The following is a 25,828-nucleotide window of genomic DNA, read 5'->3' on the forward strand; positions in this document are numbered from 1 at the left end:
CAAGAACCGACCATGGCTGTCTCTGGGAGATCCTGGAACCTGGATGGGGATCACAGCATCAGGAGAGGTGGAAATTTGCTGGGATTCCTCCGAATCCAAATCGGACTGGTATGGAGGGCTGGAAGAAGAGCCGTCAGGAGACATGGGTGGATGGGCGAGCGCCGTAACGGACGTTGATGGAGCATCTCTTGACACCGATTGAGGGGTGCGGTGGTGGTGACGTGGTGGTGGTGGTAGGTAATAGCCAGATGAGGGATAGAAATCCCACGGATATGAATGATCCATGAGATTGGGATCGAACTCCCCGTAGGGTAAAGCCACCCAGTGCCATGAAGGTTGTGGTGCAGAAGGTTGCGGAGGCAGGAGGGAGGAAGGGTGATGAGGGGCCTTTGGAGATCCCTCTGGAAATGAATGCCTGGCAGGTGTTGGAGTCGGTAACCTTGCAGATTGTTGTTCAAGTCCCAACTGAGGTGGCAATCCACGCATTTCTTTGTCTGAGATAGAGGCTCGAGCCAACAGATCCGATTGGTCAGGACTGGAGTGAGGGGAGATGGTGATCCACAGGGGTGATGCTGGAGGCATCACCTGCATAACCGACTAGTTATGCACCAAGGCAGGCAAATCAATTGCCTCAGAGCGAGGCACTTTAGGATGCTTTTTGTGCCGACACTCAATCTTGTCAGATCTGTCCTTTATGGGGTGTTTAGATTTTGAGGCCTCATTGGATTCGACATGCATCCTCTTCTCCTTATGTTTCTTAGGAGAGTGAGAAAAGCATTTTCTATCAGGACTGACAGTGTCCCCTTCAGATGGGCGAGAGGGGGAGCTCTTTGAAGACCCAGGAGCTGCAGAGGAGGCGGTATCTGCTGTGACCTGCTTCATAGCCACTAAGGCTTTGTCCCATAACATTTTCTACAGCTGATTTTCTCAGTTTTTCTGAGCCTCCCTGGTGGAAGATTGGCAGTGGCTGCACTTATCCGCCCTATGTCCCTCTCCTAGGCAGAGGAGACAGAGGAAGTACGGATCAGTGGGAGACATTTTTGCTCCGCACTGGGTGCACTTACGAAAAGCCGCCAGCTGTGCCATCGAGAGAGAAAGGAAAGAGTATAGCAGTAAGGTAAATGATAGAGAGGTTTGGGGGTTTTTTGGAAAGGGGTTGGGGGGGTAGGGGACAAAGATTATGAAAAAGGGGTTCGGTAAGGGAGTGAACAACTGGGAAAGGAAGTTCGAGAAGGGTAGAAAGCAAAAGAAGTTTAGAAGTAATCGAAGAAATCGAAGCAAAGTATTGAGAAATACAGACGAGGAGACAAGCAAAAAGGCCCGAGGCATGGTGAATGGCAGTCGCAAGCAGACTGGTGAAGGGGCAGGCACTCCACCCATTTATACTATGGTGGGAGGGCACAGAGTTCGCACCAAAACTGTTAAAGCTCTTAAATCTTCCTGGCAACAGGCACTGCACAGGCACAGCACCCATATATGTGTGATGCATGGAGACCACGACAAAGACCTTTATGGAGAAGAATGCTAGCAATGGCTACCAGTCCTAATGGCTATATGCTGCCTTCAGTATCAGAGGCCGTTTGCCTAGGTACCCCAGTTGCTAGGAAACACGAGCAAGAAGTTGTGGCACTTCTGTCCTGCTTGTGAGTTTCCTGCAGGCAATTTGTTGGTCACTCTGTGAACAGAATGCTGGCCTGGGTGGACCCCTGGCCTGGTCCAGCATGGCTGCTCTTGTCTTCTTATGGTCTTAGGGCACCATGATCTAAAGTAACAAGAAATTAGGTCTCAGGAAAGTTTAATTTATACTGCAGATTAATAGGAACAGGAACCTTCTCTAGGTCATTTTATTCTGATGGAAATGCCTAGAAGCTCTCAAAGGTGGTGACTGATAAAAGACAGTTTTTAAAAAACTAAAAATTGTAAACATGTAACATTTAAGACATGTAGGACAGAAGACGTTCAGAAATATCACTTTATCCAGCATGCGGGTTGCATGCTGCTCTCATTTCTTTTAACACAGCACTAGGAGGCTGGGCGTGTTCAAGGTCTGACACGTTTCTGTATGGAACAGCTGCATGCAAAGACCTAAAAGCATGATAGGGCTACCCCCAAACTGGTGTTCCCCAGATGTTTTTCACTGCATCTGCCATCATACCCCAGCCAACACATCAATGGTCGTGTGGTCCATTGTATTCTAACACATCTGGGAGCCACCAGATGGTTAGGGCAGGCCAAATTAGTCGCTTAACAGCTTCACTCAGGGCTGAATTACACATGGGTGGGGGAGCTCCATAAGTGAATTTCCTGGCATTTTTTTAGCCTTAAAAGCAGATTTGGGGGGGGGGGGGGGCATTTGAAGTGTGGTGTGGAGGATATGCATCTATCACCCACACACACTCCATTCCCGCACCCACAAGCTGCTATAAACCCTGAAAATGAAAAGAGGGGGTATAGCGCACAGATGCATCTCCTCCCCACACCACCATGGCTATGGTAGAGTTAAACCCCATCCTCTGGTGGCAAACTCAAATCCCAGTCAGCTCATAAGGCCAAAACAAGAAAGGCATCAGGAAATCTAGTCCCAGACTAACCTTCCTGCCTCATGTGCAGTTGATCTTCAGTGCTAACTTTCAGCCCTGTCCAAAAATGGGTCAAGCCAGAGGAAATTGTTTAAGCTGATTTCATCCCATCAAAGCGCTTGAAAATGGATTTAAACTGGCTTAAATTTAATTAGTCTGTGATTAGACATAGTTAAGTAAAGTAGCATCAGTTTCCAGGGTCTTAAGGCTTTGTCAGCTTTGGTGTAAGAGCTGCCACAAAGTTGAACTATTGTTCTCTTTAAACAAATGATGGAGAAATTCCAGGTCTACCCTTTAAGTCGCTGATCTTTAAAAATCAGTTCAAAAGTGAAAAGAAATATATAGATTCAGCCTCTTTTCCCATTTGAATTATTTTCAACCGGGTTTGCAAATGGCCAAGGTAGAAGAGGTGCTTAAAATCAACATTTCCAATTTTATTTTTGCATCTTGATAGTTTGAGCATAAAACAAAAGAACCTTTGAATCTTATTTAAGAGTGTCAGTGATCTCTTTTCTGAGATTGTCAAATATCTGGAATTTATAGGTAAAGGTATCCAATCCAATAAACAAGGTTGAATAGGGCAAAGGCTGTGGGAAAAAAGATCCGAGAGTAGGAGTCAATTTTAGCCACTCGGATGTGTATTCTTCCTTCTTTCCAAGACCCCGTGCGGCAGTCATCGAAGCAGCAAAAGAAGCTGGTGCAGTCTTTACCTTCAAGGCACTCATAACCATAATTATCATCACGTTCCTGAAAGTGACGGATACTGTTCATTGGAATTAACGTTGATCCAGGGCGGACAGGAAGTACAGGCGGATTCTAAAGAAAAGAACAACTGGTTAAAATTTGGCTGCTAAGGACTAGCTAACAGTAGAATAGAACGGGGCGGGTGAAGCATTTCAGTCTATATATGCTTTAGTATAGCTTATTCTTGAAAGTTCTTCCCAATAGTAATTCCCTGAAATTCATGGGGGTTATGTTCCTAAATCTCCTGCGAATTGTGAAAAACTGCAAATTTGGTGCTGGCGATGGGCGCCAGCCACCAAGGCAGTGTGGGTGGCGGGTGCAGGCACAGAGATAATTTTCTCTGAGTGAGTCCAAACTCGCAGGAAATGATCTCCTTGCGAGTAAGCTGCCACGTGGCGAGGCGCTAGCTTACTCGCAAGGAGATCAGCTTGGACTTGCTTGGAGAAAAATTCTGCGAAAGATGAGCCCACAAATGCTGAACCGCTACTTCACGGGGGTATACTGTATCATCTTTTTCCCTATGCTAACACACAGTATGCATTCTGACACTGTTCAGCCCTGGGATTTGGGGGACAGGCTGAGATTCGGGGACATTCTTCTGTCTAAACTGTTCAACTGTATCACATGATTCTGATGTAGGCATAGATCACCTCTAATCAAAGCATGCTTTGTTTATTCATACTCACAACTTCATTGACTCCTTCCTTCTTGTACCAGTCACCCCAATTTCCTTGTTCTTTTGCTCTCTCTACTATCCTTCCATCACTTTCTCTTTCCCTGTATCTACCCAGTAGGAATGTGTGAACAATCTATTTCAAGGTAGAAAATCCATTTTCTGTTTGCTGTTTTTGTGGATTCTGGTTCACTGCCCATTCACTGGTGTCCACTTGCTACAGTAACAGTAAATCAAGCCTGTGGCGTTCCATCTGCAAATTTCTGTTTGGTTGAAACCATCAATGGAATTTACTAAACCCAGTGCTGCAAAAATGCATGTTTTCATGGGTCTTGCACTAATTTCCCTGAACTACATGGTTTGCCTTGTGCAATTTTACATAAAAATAGCCACTGTAGCACTAAGCAGACCTGGAAAACATGTGGGTTAGTGAGATTTGCACAAATCTCACTGAGACATGCTGTATTCAGCAGAGATTTTATGCAAGCAAATACAGTAAAATGCAAATACAAAATAAAGCACAACAACCAGAAAGCATGTGGCTTGAATAAATCACAAAAGTTCCTTTATTTATTTCCATTTCTATGCCACCCCATAACCGGAAAGTACTCCGGGCGGCTATTATAACCATGTCTTTTCCAAGTGCCAGTTTCTACAAATTCCATTGGTAGTTAAAGATATGCATATCTCAGTCTCTCTTGCAGATGTAATTTCACACACTCACACAAACAATCAACTTGGCCTGTTTCTTATCCACTGGATTGGAAGTAGGATGGAAATCTGGCAATCTGGAAGTCTGATTTCCCCGTTTTCATACATCGTTGCTTTTCCTGCTCTGCCCCCCACCCCAACTTTATTAGAGCTTTTTAAAACCTAGAGTATCTTAAGGCTACTTTACCCATGTCCATTTAAAATATCTGGAATGTGCAGCCAGAAGTGCAACATTTGCATGAAGTTGCGACCATGTCAAATATACACTCACTGGCAACTCTTGGTCTGCTGCCCTAGGATGTTTGAAATGGCCCTTACTTCACATGTCCTCATTTGTCCTCCCATCCATCCAATATGAATATCTTCAAAAGAGAAAAGATGCACCAAGTCAACAACACTGTTGATTCTTACAAAGACAGCTGGTGCCCTTCAGGTGTTTGGGACAGTCCCAGTCAGCATAGCCAGTAGGTAGCAATGTCAAGAGTTATAACTCAAAACATCCACACAGGACCATGTTGAGAGAGGCTGAGTCATGTAATTACGGGCAATGGGGTGGCGGTGGCGGGGAGATGATGCAGGACTAGCCTAGGGGCAAGTGGGATGGAAACAAAGATCAGCAGTGGGAGATGAGGAAGAAATTTGTTCACAGATACATTGCCCCATGGGAAGATCTTCTGAAGAGCCTGGTTTAATCCCACTGCAACCCACACAGGGCACAATCCTCTGTGTGTTCAAACAGAAACACATCCTCCAACCCCTGGCATTCCCCAGCCAACCAGCCTGGGATTTGGAGGGCATTCTTCTGTCTAAACAGTCATAAGATTGTGCTCTTAACTTCAGGGCTAAATAGGCACGTGATTAGGCCCATTATCATAGACAGATGATGAAAAACTAAATGACTGGAATAACAGGGGGCAATAACATATCGGAATATGTGAACATATGGTAATATAAATGAAATGGCTAGGAACTAATACCTTGAATTACTATGTCATTAGACCCAATGGTCTACTTGGCCCAATGTGGGAACTGTTGACTTTTCAGAAATCCGGAACAAATGCCTTTGAAACCATTCAGGGCACTGTTCTCTCCTCCGCAAACCCAGATGCATCTGGATGGAAGAAACATTAGAGGTGATCTTCACCTCCCCATCCTCCCACTGTGTCTATTTCCCTAGAAGGGTTTTGTTGCCCATCTAGCAGTGGTGCTTCAGAGTTGTTGGAGATTCCTCAGGATAGCATAAATCTGGGCTTCTCTGGTCACCTCTCTTTTGCTGCCTGACAAAATGCTCCTATTTGGCCCTTCCCAAGGTCCTTTTTCTTGGAAGGAGTGATTCATGCAAGGGGACATGAGTTGATCTCCAGCTCCCCCTTCCAAAGCCAGAGTCCCACCTCTGCCTTTGGTGCGGGGAGTCCCAGAATTCTTTGACCCCTCAAACATTATCTAGGGGGCATAGGATTACTTCCCCTCTGTCCCTGGAAAGGAGCTGAAATGGGAGAATAGCCCACAGCCAATGGTTCAATAAAAGATGCTGAAACTGTATGATTAAATTTTAAATAGGTATTTTTGCACAAGCTGCTTCTTCAGCATTCTTGATAACATTTAAGATCTAATTGAGCCAATTACTGTCTGCAATTCAATACTTAAACACATTATAATACAGCAAGCAGAAAATTTGCTCTTCATGTGCATAAAAATAAAGTTTTGGGTAGGATGCATTTTTGACACTTTGCTAAACAATAATATCTTATCAGTAGGGGGAATATCTAATTTCCTTAATTGAATAGTAAACAGTGTAGAATAGGTATAGGATCAAAGCTGGGAATATTTACTTAGACATCAAACTGATATATCAATTAACTGCACCTGTTCAATTCATACAGGTCTCTAAAAATAAAGAATAGACTAGAATAAAGGGCATTTCATTGCTGCTCAATATACATTTTCTTCTTTCTATTGTATTATTGTATTTCTATATACATTGCTAAGTGGCCCTGAGAAAGTTTCTCTGAAGGTTGGGCCATAGCTAATTAAAATAATTCAATAAAATCTTGCGTCACCTATCAGGCATGTACCTGCTATGTCGTTTCTGATGGAATACAATTTGTTCAATACTATTTCTACTACCGCTTCTACACGATGTAGTTCTGGCAGCCATTGGTTATTCAGATGGAGTCCTCTATTGCTGGTCTCAAACAAACAATAGCTAATGACCCGGGTCACATGTAATGGCTTGTTACTGTGGATTGATGTCCCTGTTGCAGTTAAAATGCAAACTGTGGCAGGAGAACACTGTGACTGATCATTACATGCAAACCCAGCCATGGTAGGTTGTTGGGGAGGTTAATAAACTATCCAGAGAGTATGGCTTGCTTTAGCTTTGTGGTGGTTTGCTAACCACACCAACACACTCTGGCCAAGTCTGCACATAACAAGCTGCCGTGTTGCCCCACCACTGCATGCTTCACTGCAGCTTATGATTTCAAAATGGCAGCTGGCACCACAACAACAAACCCCACAAAGAAATTAACCCATGGTGGCTTGTTGAGACATACAAACCAGGTCTGTAGCTTGAGTATTTTCACAGTCCCTGCTGCTACCAGCTACTTCAACAAAGAATTACTGACAGTTTCTACAGGAAACTAGCAAAAAATCCAGGGTGTTTTTGTCTTACTTCAGCTATATAGTTGCACCTTCTCTGTCGCTAACATAAATATGACAGAGGAGACTATGTGGGAAGAGAAAGAATGTAGTGAATTTGGTAGAATGATAACTATATTCTCTATGAGTGTGTTTAATGCCTGTTGAAACCTATCCCAAGCTCATGACTATCACTACATATTACAATAGTAAATTCCACAGCTTAACTTTGTGCTGTACCTCCTTTGATCTGTCCTGCTTTTCTCACCATTCAGCTTCAGGGAAAGATCCCAGCATTCCAATAAAAAAAATGGGGAAGTTCAGATTTTGAAGGATACCTGAGTTATGGTTTGTCCATTTGTTAAAAATTATAGTAAATTAGGTAAATTTGCTTTAAAATGCAAATCAAGCAAATTTCTCCTCCATCTCTATGCAGGGAGCCCTCAGTGCTGAAAGTAATGTACAAGTCTGAATTTGTGTAATACTTCTTGTATGGAGAGGGCTTCTTGGATTTTGCTGCCTCAGCCAGCAGTATAGACTGCCTATAGAGTAGAGAGCAAGTAAATAACGAAACAATGAACATTTGCTTTAGCAATAATGAAAAAGGGGGTTTGTTTTTTAGCCCTAACAGCAAACAGATACTCAGTTTGGAAAGTGACAACATGGCTAATTCAGACTGGTTTCAGCATTACAATTTGCTGTAACACACAGTAAATTAAATACAGGAGATCACTTTCCACTCTAATTTTTAACTCAGACATTCTTCCATTCGAAAAACCTCCTTGCACTGTTTATGGTTCCACTTCAGTAACCCCTTATTCCAATTACTATGCGCAGAGACTCTGGTTGTTGTTTTTTAATCTTAGCATCATAGTAACAAAGAGTAACTTCTTATTTATTTATAGTAGATAGCTAAATTTATATGATATGCTTCATATTAATATTTTAGTATGTTTACCCTTTGGGGATTATTAAATGTTCATGTTGCTGTGCACTTGCCTCTTTTGAAGTTCAAAACCACTGAAGAGAGTAAGCAATTGTTATTTATCATGAGTGAGACAGTGGCATTTAAAAAGTAGATATTCCCAAGCATTACAGAAAAGACTACAGAACATCTACTGAAATTACATCTCTCAATAATAACAGAAGTGCAGCAGGGGAGGAAAATCGGTGCCCTCCAACTATTTTAGACTACACTGCCACAAGCTGCAGGCAGCATGGCCAATGGCTGGGGATGATGGAGCCGTAGCCCAGAACAACTCAAGGGTACCATATTGCTTATCCCTAGGGAAATGGGAAACATGTATGTTTTTTATTATTCTAAAGATAAAGCACACACAAAAGTAAAGGGTAGATCCTGGAGAAGAAGGGCAGGTAAGAAAAATAGCTTAATACATTATATTTGTTGTATTTCAATGCTACTGTGCTTTGGTTTAATTGAACTGTGGGTGTTGTGAGGTTTTATTGTGGGATTTTATTGTGTTTTATCACATTTTATTGTGGAGTATATATGTTTAATGTAATATTATTGTTTTATCATATATGCTGTTGCTATTATATTTGTAAGTCACCCAGAGAGCCATTCTGGCTAATGGGCAGAGTAAAAAATTAATGACTGACTGACTTACTGAATAAATATCAACACTCTGACTGTCAGTCCACACTCAGAGGCAACTTAGTAGCACAGAACCCAATAGTACATGTTTACATAATCATGTCCAAGTATAAGATATACATTTCTATCCTATTATGCAGGTACCACATTTCCTGCAACGCCCTCCAAATAAATCAATTTGATTACAGAATTGTGCACAATACTTACGTAGAGTCCTATTAAGGGGCCAAACTGCAACTATTTGTCACTGTGTTCTTTGAAAGGAAGGGAAGAGATCATGCCGGAATTATGGATCACAAACTCTGGGCTAAACTTCCAGACTGGCCAAACATGGTGGTCCTGCTCCCTTGCTGCAACAGCTGCTCTGGTTTACAGCTGCCCCCTAGAGGGATCTCCTTAGTCCTACCCAGATGCCAGATGTATATAAATCTGGCAACAAATAAGATTCACTAAACTGTTGCTCACAAGACCAAGCATCTTGCTCTGGTCACTGCCTGGTGGAACGTGTCTGCCTGTACTATGACAAGGACCAGCTTGAGCACGGCACTGCAGCGAACGTCACTGTGTTAGTTCCACGTTCCTTTGCCAGCACAGTATTTTCCAGGAAGATGTAAGTCGGGATAGCCTAGCAGCAATCCTTTATTCTGCATCTATTGACTGATAATCAACATGGAGACAGGAACTGAGGCTCACAATGGTTTCTTTGCCAAACCATTGTAGTGCGCATCCTAATTGTGGCATTTATTAGGAAGTCATAAGCAGAGCGAGAGAGAGAGAGAGTTCCTGTAGTGTTCTCCCCTGCTAGCAGAGTTGGCACTAAGCAAATGCTAATGCACAGATGTTTGGGGTTCAGTGTTGTTGTAAACAGAAATGTATGAGCAGATGGAAGTATTTTCCTAGCCTAGGAAACAGAAAAGAATCCTAGTGGATTCACTGTGATTGGGGTGAATGCTGGCATTTATTTATTTATTGTATTATCATACTGTCCTTCCCATTTTCCCAGAGCCCAGGCTGAAATTGTTTATTTTTGGTTTCAATTTTTTTCATTGAAAAATGTTTACTTTCAATATGTTACAAAAAGAAGAAACCCAAACAATGGCAAATTGCTTGAAAATGCATAGAGAGCTTTTTAAACAAAGAAATCTAAATAGAATCTAAACTTCCACACATCCTGAGGTAAAAACAGATTCGAGGGACTCAAAATGGCCCAACATGAGAATATTACCTGGGAGGGGAGGGGTTCCTAGAGTAGAGCCTTCCCCAACCTGGTGCACCCGACTACGTTGCCCATTGGACATGCTGTTTGGGAGTGATGTGAATTGTAGTCCAACACAGCTAAAGGATGCCACATTCAAGAAAAGCTGCCTTGGAAGATAAAAGAACCCCCTTTATGCTGCTCTCTCTACCCAATACAACCAGTATGGGGAATAGGAGAATTTTCCATCTTCCTGACTTGCCTCTGGCCTGAGGCTTGTTTGGGGAATGCAAATTCTGGCAATGATACCATCAAGCAGGGCCAAAGGAGCTCTTTTCAATGTTTAGCCTGAAATCTGTTCCAAATTTATTTAACACCATGAGGAAAGTGTTTCTAGAAACTGGTATGGAGGCCACAGAACAGCACCACTTACTAAAATGTCTTCTTTCCAACTTTATTCCTGAAATGTGTCCTTCTCAATAAATGTTAGGGCCGGAAGATAAAACATTAGAATACTCCAAACTTGAACACTTACCGATGGCTTGCTTTTTGATTTCTTGTCTTTTTCCTTAGCCCCCTTTTTGTTGCTGGTGAAGTAGTGCAAGGTGCCATATTCCACCAAGGCAGCGAAGACAAAAATGAAACACACAGAGACGAAGAGGTCCATTGCAGTCACATAGGAAACCTTGGGAAGAGACTTTCTTGCAATTGTACTCAGCGTTGTCATAGTCAGCACAGTAGTGATCCCTGATTGGACAAAAGAAGGAAACCATCTCACAAAGAAACCTTGAAACCACATATGGGTATCAGATTCTGAAGATCCCTGAACTATGGGTCATGTCTAGATCTACAAGGGAAAGACTATGAACTAGCTGCTAATGACTACAGCCGTTTCACTCTATCAGGGTACAAAGTCATGGAAACAAGGATCTGATCCTGGTTTTAATGATGCGCTTGAGGTATTTTAATTGGATTCCTTTTGTCAGTCACTTCAGGAGGCTGCTGACTGAAGAAAAGCAAGCAAATTAAAAGCAAAGTCCCAGCAGGCATCATTTTGCATGAAAATATATTGTTAGGATCGGAATAAGTTTCAGAATATTCCAAGGAATGCTGCATTTATGTTTTAAGGTCACTGATATCTCTTAGGATGTCATCATCTGCTAAGTGCTGTTTTGATTATAATTATTATTATTATTTAAAGCTCTTGCATAGATTTTGGATCTAATTTGCATTCATGTACTTCTTTAAAAATTAAGGTATATTGTATGGTGTTTTTCCGGTAAGCAGCTTAGAGGGCCTTGTGGATGAAAAGCAATATATATAACTATGAGTAATTACAGGCACTTATCATGGTAAAAGGGGTAGCATATTTATTTTTAGAGGAATATATTTCACCTTTATTGTACCACTCTGTCCTTGACAAACAAGCTTAATAGCACTAAAGATGTATGGCCCTGTACCCACAAGCAGTTATCCCAACACAACAGCCTTTCCGACCCTGTTGTTTGGTGATTTAACCTAGAAGGCCAAAGGAAGCTCAGACAGGAGTAAAGCTATGCATGCATTGCTGAATGACCAAATATACAAACACAAAGACTATATACAATGACACAAACTATAGTTACCACTGAATGACCAAATAGCAAGTTGCCTGGCTCAATTTGCTTAGTGTGGTTTGTGTTAAAAAAACAAGACCACATGGATGTTAACCTGTGTGGAATGACTTCTGCATTAAGTGCCTTTAGTTCGCAGTCTGTTTTGTCTCTACATATAGCTCAGGCAACTAATTTGGAGTGTCACAAAAGGAAAGGAACGTTATTTAATTTATGGTTATTTTATTGTAACTACTATGGACTAGGAGAGGTACAGTAGAATGTTTTGCCTCAGGTACCAAAAAGAAAGGAAAAAACAAAGGCCAGTCTTAGGATACTATTCACTTTGTGTTAAGGGTGGGGGGCATTTGCTGCTTTGCTTAAGGCAGCAAAAATATATTGGGCCAGTGCTTCAATTTGCTGTTGATCTTGATCTGAACCCAAACTTGATCTGAACCCATTGATAGCGGATGGGGTAAAAAGGAAGAAAGAATAGGAATTTGCAACACAGGGCCTGTGCAACATGGTGCCCATGAATACCTCTCATGGTGCCTGCCAGACTGGCTGAGCCTTCTGATTTTTATTAGAGTCCTTAAGTTATTAAAACTTTTTGTGTTTAAAAATTGGGGCCTGCAAACATACAAAAACTGTATGTTTGTGTTTTGGAAACAGCACCTACCACTGCCTAATGCTTAGGTTCTTGGGCAAATTACTGTTCATTTAGTCTCATCTGGAAATGTGCATTCTGTGAACCAGCTTTGCGTACCATGGTAACCCTTTGACTGGGCAAGGCGGCCCCCTGATGAAACTCTCAAAATTCCAGATGTGCTCACTGGCCCAAAAAAGGGTGGAGGATGCCTTGCATACGATAGTTGAAATATTCTCCTGTGACTATCAATATGAATGGCTGAATCAGAGGAAGGAGACTTTAATTGAGATCATTTCAATACACTGTAATGTTGGAGTCTCTCAACAACCCATGCACATTTTCCTGATGATCTGCAGAACTTGAAACCATACCCACCGCAGTCTCAGCCACACTGCCACCAATTTCATGCTGCTTACAGGACAGGTGTACAGTCTGATGTTTTCTAGGCTGGTCCAAGATTTCTTTCAATCCTGATGAAGTTATACATAACAATGCACTGATTTATGCATTTGTTACCTGCTAGATTTATATATTGGTTCCATATTACAAGTTCTCTGGACAGCTCACAGAACAAGCTCAGTATTAAATTGCAATCTGAAACAGTAACAACTGCTAAAAGCTAAGACACAGTGAAAGCATGGGGACTTGTGGTTAACGTGGTTTGGAAGAGCACAGGTACCTAGTGATGTCCTTGCAGGCACTGCATCTTTATTAATCCAGAATGAGACCCAGGAAAGAACAACAGTCAATATGCAAGGAATGTAAGTCTGTATGGTAAAGTATCCCATACGTCTGCTCAGAACGAAGAAGATTGTCATAACGACATAATCTCCTGCAAGAAAAAGCATACGGTCAATCAAGTCATGAAACTGAGCTCCAGTTCCACTTTTCTTGCTTCCCCCCACCTCCCACAATAACCCCTTCTGTGGTCAAAAGTTTCTACCAGGTAAGAATTCTCTAATCAAAATGTCTGGTTGCTTTATGGATAAATGTGGAAACTGGATCTTTGAAATGTAACAAGTCAAATTAGTCCAAATGAGGCTGCACATAATTGGAGTGATGGACGAAGAAATTACTTTCTCCTTCTGCTCAAGGGGAACCCTCCAGTCTCTATACAGAGGACTGGGGGACCCTGCTGAATGGAGAAGGCTCTGGGGCAAGGGAAGGCAGAGACCTCTCTAAACTCAGCAGAAAGGCTTTCTACAAACATGCCTATACCCAATTTTGGGAGATACTCTCTTTCCCATGTGCCACAGCCCACAGTGTCCAGCCAGATTCCCACTCATCTGTTAGTGTAGGGTTGGGGCTTGAACAGCTGTCATGAGCAGGTGGGGATTGGGATGTCTGGATTCAAATATATATGTCTGAATAACTTGCCTAAGATGATGCAGTGATCTATGCTTTTATGCTGTGTGAACCAAAAATAAAACTTAGCAAAAAGGGAGAGGGAGGCAATTGTACATTTAATTAATTTTGTTACTGGTAGGGAGGGAGGAGGGGTTCTGCTTACTGGGTTTTTTCCCTATTTCTTGTCATGAAACTCAATAAAAGCCAGACATGCACAAATAAATATTCCAGTGTATAACCCCAGAAGTATCAGCTACAAGGAAAACTCTGGTGTTTCCTTACCAGACTGTGTATGGGAGATATCTGTTGTATTTCGTAACCCTACAAATGCAAACTGATACAGTCTCCAGTATTTGGGATCTGCAACTTCAACAGAGGATTTCTTCCACTTGTATACTATTTCATTTCTTGGGTATCCATCTAGAAAATAGCAGCACAACATGTGTGCCAAAAATCAATTACAGTGCCACAATAAACATTTGCAGTAATCCTAGCACAGAATACTTTGGTGTTCTGTACAGGAAGAGCCCTGGCTGCAGGGAAGCAGCTTCTAATTAATATGGTGCTCCTTGTCACGGTACATTTGATCTGGGCTGCATCTACAATATGACTTAGGCAGTGCCAGCTCAAGATGGTGGTGGTACAGACAACCCCCAACCCCTTCACTCAGCCATCATACTCCCTCACTGGTTGTCGTCTTCCTCTTCATTTCATCTTGCTTGTCCAGCAGAAAGTCAGGGAACAGGCAGGTAGTTGCAGGTTAGGGATGCTGGAGAAACAAGTTTTGATTTCTGCAAATTCAAACGAGTTTTGATTTCTGCAAATTCTGCAGCAGAGTCTGTAGTCATTCTCATTCATGCAGATTCCACAGACTTGCTGATCAGCTATTCACAGGGGTGGGGTGGGGGGATACACTAATATGCATTAGCCAGAATGTTCTAATGAATATTAGTCAATGCAAATTAGCACTGATGTGCAATAACTAATGTATATTAGAACATGCAAAATGAACTTCTGGTTAAAAACTCTGGTTCCATCAGTGAGTAGTAGGTGGAATGAAAGACAATCCTCAAAATATAGATGGAACAGAGTTCTTCAAAATCCTGACTACAGCAGTGACTCTCACCGTGACTTCTTGCTTGCTTGCTTCCTGGTTTTTCCACTCCCTTTGAGCAGGGCAAGAGTGGGGTGAAGAAACTAATTGACAGTGTCAAGAGTCCCTTCAGATGAAACACAGCTGCCTAACCAGTCTGTCTCTGTCCAGAGGGCCACAAAGATAGGCTTGATGGCATTTGGACAATGCCCACTAGTCAAAAGGAGTGGCCAAAGAAGATTCCACTACTTAGGAGTAGGGTTTTAATACCCTGAGGAGCACCTTGCTACTTCACATTAAATAGAAAACCCTAAAATATTATTCAGAGCAGACTGATGGCTGAAGTATGCGTGCCAATTATGTATAATTTACAAGCTACATTCAGAAATTGTTCTCTGTGCCTTCAAAACTGTGTTGTGGGTCAGGAGGAACAAACCAAGGTTGCCACTGCTCCACCCCTCCCACTTCCACATGTTCAGTAGAAGCTCAGGAAATGATGCCCGAATCAGAAACCCAGGACTCACACTAGACTCCTAGGCTTACAGGGAATGCTGCACACATTCAGCTTTTTTGCAATGCAAGGAGAATAGATTGTGGGGACGGCAATGTAGAACCTGGCCCAGATTCACAGAGAGGAATTTCTGAGCAGGGCTCCAGGTTTCAGCTTCTGTTGTTAACGAAATTTCAGTACATAGTCCTTTCTTGTGCATTGTACACAGTTCCCTCCACAACCTCAGTCTTGTTGAGTCTAGTTCATGTCAACTAGAAGCAGTTCAAATGAGGTTCATGCCCTCTTCTTCTGCCTAAATGTGTAGCTAGTGAACCTGCAGATATTTCAAACAGAAATGAGAGGATATCCCTCACTCTGTTCTTTTACTGTTCCTCTAATTTGCTATGCCCTATATTCTACTCTCCCAAATTCTGTTTTTATTATGAGAACTTATAAAATTACTTCCAGATCTGGAACATCTTCCTTCAGTACATTTTTCTCCTGTCCCCTTCCCATAAAGTATTGCCACACATTGATCAAACACTGTAGAAAAGTTGTTTTATTGGACTGCAGGTATAACTGCATCAAGATTCCTTCTGTGTGGAGTTTTACCAGTGTATACATGCGCTCCTGCACGAGACGCTACAGAAAAAGAATCTGGATGTGCTACATTACATCAAGCTTGCCTTTTTGTTGTTATAGTGTTTGATGAATAGGCACATATGCATCAGTAAAACATGATACCTGAGAAAGTATTTGCACAGCATAAATCCTGAAAGCTCTTTCAGCTGAAATATTGGAGTATTGGAGACAAACCAATAAATTATCTTTTAAAGAGATACACTCGTTACATTTCACCCCCTATTAAGTTTAACATTTAGAAAAGAAATTGTTTAGATGTACTCAGTGATTTATAACATAACAGTGCTATGTCACTGCAAGCAAATTAATTTTATACACTTATTACAATTTATACAACTGGATATAATTCTAAAAGCCACTGAAGCTAGAAATTTTGAGAGAAACATAGGTTCAGTGGGAACAGTTCAAGGGATCTGAAAACAATCTATTAGCAATTATTATATTACTAATCATATATGAATGGATCTTGTGCCACAATCAGGAACAAATAATTGTGTATAACAGTTCACAACCTGGTGCCTTCCAGATGTTTCGGGCTTTCATCTGCCCTAGTAAGCATGGCCAATGCTCAGGCATCCTGGGCATCCTAGTCCGAAACATCTAGGGTGGGAAAAGCTGTTCTAGGGTCTTTGGTGCCATCTAGATGTTCCATTCACAGCTCTAATCATCCCAAGCTAGTTTATATTATTTCAGTGTTGCTTTATTGTCCATGGTGCCTGAAGATAGTAGGAGTTGCGGTTCAAAGACATCTGGAGGGCACCTGGTTGAGGAAGGCTGGCAATGATTACTCATTGATTGGTGTGGGACATTTGTCTCAGCTCAGAACAGAAACATTTCTTCCAAGGTAATCCACAAGCCATGTTCAGCCAGAATACTTGGATGCAGGCAAATTTCAGGGGAATGGTCAAGGAGGCAGGACAGATATTTCAGGTTTACAAGTTTCAGATGAGCCCTTATTTGCTCTGGATCCTGCTGAGCATAGAAGATACAGGACACTCCCCGGCTATTGCAAGGACAGGCCTGCCTGAAGACTGAAAGGGCAATACGAAGAGTATGGTACCTGGCTCCAAGCACCAAAGTATCAATTTAAGATCCTCAAAACTAAGCCCCTATGTAACTTTAATGCCAAAGAAACTAAAGAATATTGTCTGGTAAATAGCTGTGAACTCTGTTAAACATCTTTGTTTCCCCACCCCACTGCAGAACTACAATTCTTAGGCATCTCTGTGGGAAAAGGAAATACTGTTCAGTTCATATAAGGCAAGTGTAGCCATACTTGGGAGAAAGATCCATTGAAATAGGACATGTTTCTTAGTAAACAGAATGGGGTTGGACTGCCAGTGTGTTGCTACCTAGGGTGCCATATATGAGCTGCAACAAATAAACTATGCTTTAAAATGGCTTAAAAACAAGTATTCATCTGTAAATTGGTTACCTGCTGCTATCTTCCATAGCGGTGATTCACATCTATTTCCATGGAGTTAGATTCAGATTTAGTCATGCTGTGATTAAGGGCACAATCCTATGTATACTTAGAAAAATAAAAAGTACTTCAATGTGTTTGCTACAGAGTACTGGGAGTTGTAGACTTTTTTTCTGTCTAAATCTGTATAGGACTGTGCCATAAACACACTGAAATTAATTGAACAAATAAGGCAGGACTAACTTAAGTCCTATTGATTTCAGTTTGATGTTTATAAGAATTGACCAAAATTTGCAATGATCTCCATATACAGGGCAAAAAGGACTTGAGGTTTAAAAAATTAAAAAAAAAATAAATATTGGATGCAGGAGTAACTGAAATCGGCTGATTCGTCCATTCAAGTGCATGGCTTTAAAGTGGTGACCTCTTAAAAGTGCTGGCATGAATTCCTGCATATTCAACCATGCTAGTGTTTACCGAGGGTCACCACTTCTTTTTCTGACACACTTACCTTTAACAGCCAGTGGTGCAGAGGTAAATTTTGCAGTGCAGTCCTCATAGTCATGCCCCAAAGAGAGTCCAAAATTACAGGCAGCTGTGTTGATCTGTATCAACAAACCTGTTCTTAGATGTTTTCAGCTGCTAGGATCAGATATTTTGTAAAGCTAACAGGCAACTGCCCATTCACAACCAAGCCACCCCAAAATACTTTATATTGAAACAAGGAACATTATACTGTTGCTGGGTAAATTCATTTCGACCCAGAAACTCTGAGGAATGCAGCTAAGCTCAGAGAAAACCATGCATTCTGAGGATGGTGGCACAGACTATCAGCTAATAGAAAAGTGCCGGTGTGACATCCTGTCACCCCTGGTTCCACTACACCACTGTTAACAGTTCTATGGCAAGGCAGGCACAAGATGGTCGTCTTTGGGCTGGAAATTGCTGTACCAAATATGACCAAATTCAGTAAGTACAGCTAGATCCAGCATGAAGAAGATTTCATTTTGTTACTTCTCAGATGGTTCAGAAATTTGTTTGGTTTTGATAATAATTAAGCAAAATTGCAAACTTCTTCATATGCAAGACAAAAGGAACTTGCGACTTAGAGAATATGAAAATACTGCTGACAGATTGCTTTCTCTCTACTGGAGACCCTAATAGCTGTGAATTATTAGTAATGAACTCCCTTAATATGTGCAATTGGGCAATACCTTTCTGAGTACCAAGGAAATTCCATGAAACAGTGCAGACTTTTAAGTTCTGCAGAACTCCTTAATGTGGCTTATAATCCATCCATATAAAAGTCATGGACCTGTGTAGAAGATTTTAGTCCTTGAAGACTTTAGTGCTATGCAATGGGCTTTCACCAGTCATAAATTATTTCATCTAAATTGGAAAAAAGGTGATATGAGACACCAAAAGACCATGCCATTTCAAATGCAACCACTCTGCAGCCTGTTAATCAACAGCAACTGAACTGAAAATGGGAGAAAGATATTAAATCTTTTACCACCTACAGCTTGAAAACTCCAGCGGACAGGAATGTTCATCCATAGGAAAGTTATGAAGCTGAAGGTAACATTCAGCGTTAATCGTCAACCTAGTTAGAAGGGGGAAAAAGTGTTACGAATGGAAGCAGTCAGACATTTTAACTAACATTCTTCTTTTCAGTTGTGGTGGACTTCCCAAAGGGTACCAGAAGTTGCTTTTGAAATGCCCCCATCCCCAATTCGAAAAGTAGTTTCTCATGAGTAGGTACAGAACGGCTGCTTTACCAAAGACACAATGCACAGTCAACAGGCACAGTTTGCTATCCCTGGATTTATACAGCTTTCTAAGTGTTGTATATTCCAGGCAAGACAAATCTATGTAAGAGAACACCGATGACTGCCTCTAAGGACCATCTGCATGGTAGTGGTAGCATAATGTTGAAAGTGCAGAGAGAGCAAGGAGATTGACCATGAAAGAGACTGACAAATGTGTTGGACAGGCCTGTCCTGGTGCTTTTCTTTGCTGCACAAAGCTCGGCCGGTGTTATTGCCATGGGAGCTACATAGCCAATTGCTCCTTGATATATGATCATCAAAGGAACATTCTGAAAAGGAAAAACCAATCAGGGAAAAGGGCTGATTCTCCTCTGCCATATAGCTTTGACCCGGCTAAAGATGAAATAATCAAAGTTTATATGTGACGAGGAAAAAAAGAAAAGCAAAACCTTGCAGCCTAAAGTGAACTGACAAAGACACACAGGAATGCTTGTGTTCATACAAGAAGAAAAAAGCACACACAATTCGTTTGGAGATATTCCATGGGTTGTTTTAATACTTCTCTCTTTCTTGTTGCCTCTAAGAAAGCCTAGCAGATAGCTCTGTTGATAAAGCCAGATCTGAGCAAAATTCCTCAGATAATCCTTTTTTTTTTCCTGAACCAATTTTGGTGGTCAAAAATTTCTGCTTCCTTCTCTGCCATAGGGTCATTTTGCATATGCATGCAGACACTTAGTAAGACCTACAATGGTCAGTTAAAGCCAATTTAATTATAAGAGGTTCTCTCCCTTGTGAGTGTGCTTGTGCGTGCACGCATGCGCACACACTGATTTAAGCAAATAAATGGAATGACCACCCTATTAACTCCGTAGTAATTTTATTAAATTTACTTCTGAGGCCCCAGAGCAGGTATTCATCTACAAATACCTGTCACACCTGATGAATGGAACCAATAAAAGTGTGAAAAACTCTATCTCCCCTCTTTCATGCCCTGAGGGACAAGAGTAGAGTCTCTGATCTCTGTTATGAGTCAAAAGAGCCAATGATGCTAGAGCGGCATTTGCAACTAGAAAAGCTTGAAATATGAACTCCTGCAGCTCAAATAGGGTTATCCTATTTTGAGCAAGGCACAAATCCCTTTGCTTTTGGCTTGAAATGGGGAGCTGAACAGTCCTTCCTTCAGTTCCCCAACTCTCTCCCCAAGCCATTGACCTTTGCATCTGAAAAGAGGGGAGGGTAGCCAACAGCTAGGAGAGTTCACCTGAGAGACTTTATCAAACTTATCAAGCAGAAGGATGGCCTTATCAGCTGGGCACAGTGGGGATTGTTGTCCAACAGCAAGAGGGCACCTGTCTGGGGGAAGGTGATCTAGAAATCAGTAGGACTGAGGAGTCCTATGGAAATTTCTTCTAACTCCCACCCAAGGGGTAGTGGAATTCCATGCCCAAAATAAGAGAGGGGCAACTTAAATGTCGCCTAAATTGCCACAGTCCCAAACTTAATTGGGTCCACACATGCTTTCACTAAAGGAAGCCAGACATACCTACCCAGCTGTGCTATGCATGATGAACCGAGCATTTGGTTCAGCCCTGACATACTCACCTAGACATCTGATGCTGCAAATCGTATCCCCTGATCTTCACAGAATTTGCTTCCAGGCAAACAAACACAGCATCAAGAGATAATGCCCCCACTGTTTCTAATAGGCCACGAAACACTTAAGTTGCACCTATGCAGAACACAGCATTTTGGGATGCAACATAGGGAAAGATTTTACCAGGGTGTCTAGCTAAAATTTTGTTCCTCAAATGGATCACTTGGGCCCCATGAGCTGGCTATTTGTGGCTGGGTATTCAACAACTACCCCTATATCACTCAAACATGTATTATGCAGAGCTGACTCCCTTAAATTTAAATTGCTCACTTCTAAGTCTGGCAACACAGAAAGAGCCACTGGCTAGGGTTATAGGAGGCAAATAAGCCAATTAGCACCTTGACAGCAAAGGGGCAGGTTGAAAATTGACGGCTTTCAGCACCTCCCTTTGGCCTCCCATGGAAACAAAGGGAGGACGCAAGAGGTGGCTGAAGGACCAAACAACCTGAAGCACTGACAGGTCCTGCTTTCCTTGGTCACTGCCATCCGAACATGGCTTCACTTTCAGAAATGTTCTCACCAAGGTCAAATCCAGGCCAATGTCTTTCCGCTCTACACACATATCAACTTCAAAACTACTGTATTCATGCTCAGTTTAAAACCTCATGGGCAACCCTGTACCTTAACTTATAAAGTGCATTAACCCCTCATTACTTAGCAGCAGAGTGAAAGAACCTAGGCAGGTCCCTCCAACTGGAGGAGAGGCAGAGGGTTGTTCCATCAGGTACCTTTGTCATCTCATCTCCTTCACCTGTCATTTCAGGTAGCCAGCAAACTAGCCCAAGTGTTTCTATTGCAGCAGGTTGTTGCAAAACCAATCCCTTTAAGGACAGGTACATAGATAGGTCCTTTTCTTCTCCCCCCACCAGGTATTTCCTTTTGACTTCATCTTTTAGAGTGAAAACCTGAGGACATGGACTGTCCTCAAGTGCATTGACTTGTAAGCCACTCAGGATGAGACTTTTTGGATGAAAAGTGGTATTAACATGCTCCATTAGTATGTTTATCTGTTGCTTTGCAGAGCAGCAGCAAAGTGCTGCTTTTCCTGTCCCAACATGCACTGTAGTGTGCCCTCAAAGAAAATAATTTGGGCTAGGAAAGAAGATGGGATGCTATACCATGGATGAGGTGCCGGAAACAAGGGCTGCAAAAGTGATCTATTTATTGAACAAAGACGTTACCTGCTCTGTGTGTCATGTTCATTCTGCAACAGTCCTGTCGTCAGCTAGCATCCCTAATGGTCAAAGCAGACATTACTTTAAATCTGTGTCTAACCACTCTAGAGTAGGGACAAGAGTAGGTTTTGATCAGGATGCTAGCATGGGAATAATGGGAAGAATTTTAGGGTTTGGATCAGGCCCTTTGTGCTTTCTCTGACATAAAAGTAAACAGAAGATACAGATTTAATTTAATGTCTGTTTTGGCCCTAGCACTAAATTGTGATTGCATTTTTTAGCAGTATTCCCTGGATCTAGCGGCATTTACTTTTAAGTAAACATGCATAGATATGGGCTGTTAACTTCTGTGTAAGGGATGCAGAAGGTCATACAAAAAGCTTCCTCCATAGTTTTTTCAGAATTCTACACAGAATATTTTGCTCAACTGCTTATTTAGATGCTAATCCTCCTACACATACTTATTGAAGTCATCTCAATTGAACAAAACAAGACTTGCTTTTAAATAAACATGCACTTGAAAAATGAACTGCTGAATCAGAACGTAAAGATTAATTAATGGGAAATAATTGTGAATAAAATCTGTGTTGCTCCTTTTTTAAAAAACAAACACCTGTACCTTAGCGTATATAATACTCGTCCATCATTCCAAATTCGAAGCAAACGGTTGGGAGTTGTGATCCAATGGGCATCTGATTTCCTTGAGTTTCTGAAGAAAGTGTCTGGAATCCAGATTTTTCCAACCATGTTGCTATTCAACATTAGTACTTTCATGGTGCTATTAAATTTCAAACGACTGTCATACCAAGTCTGGGCAAAAATGATGTCTATGGTATACTCCTAAGAAAAGAGAAATGATAATTTTAGCATAAAATGTTAAGCTGAAAACTACACAGAAAACAACACTGAAATCCATGATTAGAATCTGAGTCTATATTTTGCGCCTTGCACCCCCAGAGCACCTCAGGCAGTAGTCATAAAGGCTTGTTTTGCAAGATACATCATCAATGGTATAATAACAAATATTGTATTTCATCTAGCTATGCCAAGAGTGAACACAAAAGCAGCTGCACTTCAGATATCAAGTGTCTACTTTGTGTTTTGGGGCATTGGCCTTCAATCATGGAGAATGAGCTGATCTAAAATGGATTGCACCACTGGTGCCACAGCCCCCTTCATGAGAGAGACAAAGAGAGAAGATGAAAGGAAGCATACACTGAGAGACTAGGAATGGGGAGAAATTCATCCAGTTCACATTTTAATGCAAACTTAATGAAGTGTGACTTTTGAACTACCTGAAAGCCAAAAGTTAGCCCTTAAAATTGCACTACTCTGAAATTTGCAACACATACAAAAATATATCTCCTATGGAAAATAACTCCCAAAAATGCATTTTGTGTTGGGAATTGCTTGTGACAATGCGTGCATTAGGCAAAATACATCAAATGTTTTTATTCAGAGAAATGTGTGTAAAATGCTTACTAAGGTTCATGCAAACTTAAAAAAACAAAAAAACAAAAATCTGGGATAAATCAAACTTAAGACTTGATAAATTCTCAAAGTTCTATCTAAACCAACCAAATTTAAGATTGGAAAAAAATCTGAAACAGGGAGAACGTGAAATAGAAATATTTGTCCATCCATATGCAAGAAGAGATTAGAAAGGAAAGAGAAATGAACAACTTTCATAAAGGTGAACTAAGACACAGTCTAAAAGTGGTATCCAGATTACAGGTTCTTTCCTAAATGAGGAGAGATTGGAAGTGGTCTACCTTCATTTTCAGGATTTAGTATTCTTTTAACATTTATGGTTTTGGTGGTCCCCACAGGTCATCTCAGACTGGTCCCCCTGGCCCAAGGGCCGATGCAGACCGAGCAGCCCACATGGCTCACTCTTCTACAAGTAGCCGCATCCTGGAGAAAAACATCCACTCCCCAATTTAAAACTACATCACTGAGCAAGGGATCACAGCAAACTACTGTCTAGAGAAAGGATGGCATTTGATATTCGCTGATAAACAGAGCTGGTTGTCAAGGCCTGTTAGTTTTAGTTAGAATTTGGTCAGTAGCAGTCTGGACTATCTTTAACTTGTTAAGCCTGGATTCACATTACATAGAAGGTGAATAGCAGAATACTGCATTGGTACTGATACCACAACCATGAAACCAGTTGCCAAGAGAGGCCCTGGGATCTTCCACACTAAAGACACTCAGGGTGAGATGGACAGTCAGCTGAGTGGGATGGCATAACCCGGTATCTTACACCAGCAGGGGGCTGGGCCCAATGGCCTACTTAGCCTCCTCCTGTGAATCTCTGTGGTATACAGCTTATGTCAGGTCTTTCCCTTGACTCCCTGTCCTTGATAGCTTGTGATAGATGTCCTTCAGAGTCATTCTGCCCTTGGCTTCTAACTCTTGAACCAAAGATTACAACTAGAAAAAAAGTTATCTGAATCTCTGACTCGTCTGTAGTTGTTAAGTTTGAAATGCTGTGAGAATACTGTTACGCCTATAGCAACCATTACCTGCTGTACATATTCCTGAAGCTGCAACCATTAAGCTTTTGCCATAAGAATCCTTATAATAAAAGTTTTACCGATATCGAGTGTAAGATTGCCACTGTAAGTTCTGCAGGCCCCAAATCCTGACAATGGTTTGCGTAGCTATGCTTATCATGCGGCCACTATGAAACAGGATTTTATTCTCCGAGTTTTCATGCAATACCTTCAGAGAACACCAGTATACAGGTTTAACTGGGAACCAGGAAAGGTGTCCACCCTGGTGCTATTCCTTCCCCCATAGCTTACAGGTGCTGACAGATGGCCAGTGGCAATGGCGCACAGTGGTGAAAGGTGCAGCAGCTTTATCCACCAAGTACTCCCTGGGCCAGTGCTGGGATAAGACGTACCAGGCCAGGCAGATATTTTCATTTCCACCGAATGCCTCACACCCCTGAAGTGGGGCTGCAAAGGGACACCATCTTTTAGTGCATGACCTGGAGGCACTGGGCATGTTAAAAATTATGGAGGGTGCAGCAGCCTTGCCCAGCACTTCAATTATCAGTGCCGGGGCCAATTTTTCTTTTTTCTTTTTTAAGGATTCTTTGCATCAATTGTGGTAAGTCCTCTGGGACATTTTCTTTCTGCACCATGTCTGCTGTTTGTTGCCATTTTGCTAGGCTTATCGAGTGATAGCTATCAACCAGAGAGGTGTGAAAAATGTGTTTGAGCAGAATTTACATAGTTTGCACCTCCCAGAAATCAACACAGATCCAAATCTGTGGTCCAAACTTGTATGTTCATGAGTTTGTGATTCAATTTGCAGGGGTGGGGGGACTATACATTTGAAAAATGCACATAAAATGTGTACTTTTAGAATAAAATGAGTACATACTTTATTGAATGGGCAGAAACGAAACATTTCAAAAATGCACCCAAAATACACATATTTTGAGCAACCCTGCCCACCATTCCCAAAAAGCAAAGCTAGCAATCTGATCTGGATTCAAGGTAGAATTTGGAGAACCTCAACCTCAAGTTTTCCTAATCCACACAGAGCCTTCCGGAAAGTTCAATACAAACCCTGTTAAAATGGGTTGCATGTCTCCAAATTCCTGATGGACTCTGCTCGTTTTTGTACCTGATTGGTTGATCACACATTTAATCTTGGTAGAGCTATGTATAAGATCTAGGTACTGATCCCAGAAGATGCAAAGCTCTTTCTTATGTGACAAGTAAGAGTACACAGTAGGAGTAGAGACCAAAGCTAATATATTCTGGCTGCTTTGCCACCGATCGTTTCTACAATGTGAGAAAATGATGTGAAGAAGCACATAAA

At 41.7% G+C, this 25,828-nt stretch overlaps 1 protein-coding gene across 1 annotated transcript in view; it reads right to left on the bottom strand.

Moving 5' to 3' along the window:
• Window positions 1-3,116: 3,116 nt before the first annotated feature.
• Window positions 3,117-25,828, bottom strand: part of GABRG1 (gamma-aminobutyric acid type A receptor subunit gamma1) — a 77,642-nt gene continuing 54,930 nt past the window's right edge. The window contains exons 4-9 of the mRNA XM_044418048.1: window positions 22,611-22,831; window positions 18,914-18,996; window positions 14,028-14,165; window positions 13,078-13,230; window positions 10,693-10,904; window positions 3,117-3,395 (exon numbers count right to left, since the gene is read on the bottom strand). Of these exons, the coding sequence (XP_044273983.1) occupies window positions 3,117-3,395; window positions 10,693-10,904; window positions 13,078-13,230; window positions 14,028-14,165; window positions 18,914-18,996; window positions 22,611-22,831 (1,086 nt within the window). The remainder of the gene's footprint in view (window positions 3,396-10,692; window positions 10,905-13,077; window positions 13,231-14,027; window positions 14,166-18,913; window positions 18,997-22,610; window positions 22,832-25,828) is intronic.

Source organism: Varanus komodoensis, unplaced genomic scaffold (assembly GCF_004798865.1).
Source record: "Varanus komodoensis strain SLA01 unplaced genomic scaffold, ASM479886v1 scaffold9, whole genome shotgun sequence".
NCBI lineage: Eukaryota > Metazoa > Chordata > Lepidosauria > Squamata > Varanidae > Varanus > Varanus komodoensis.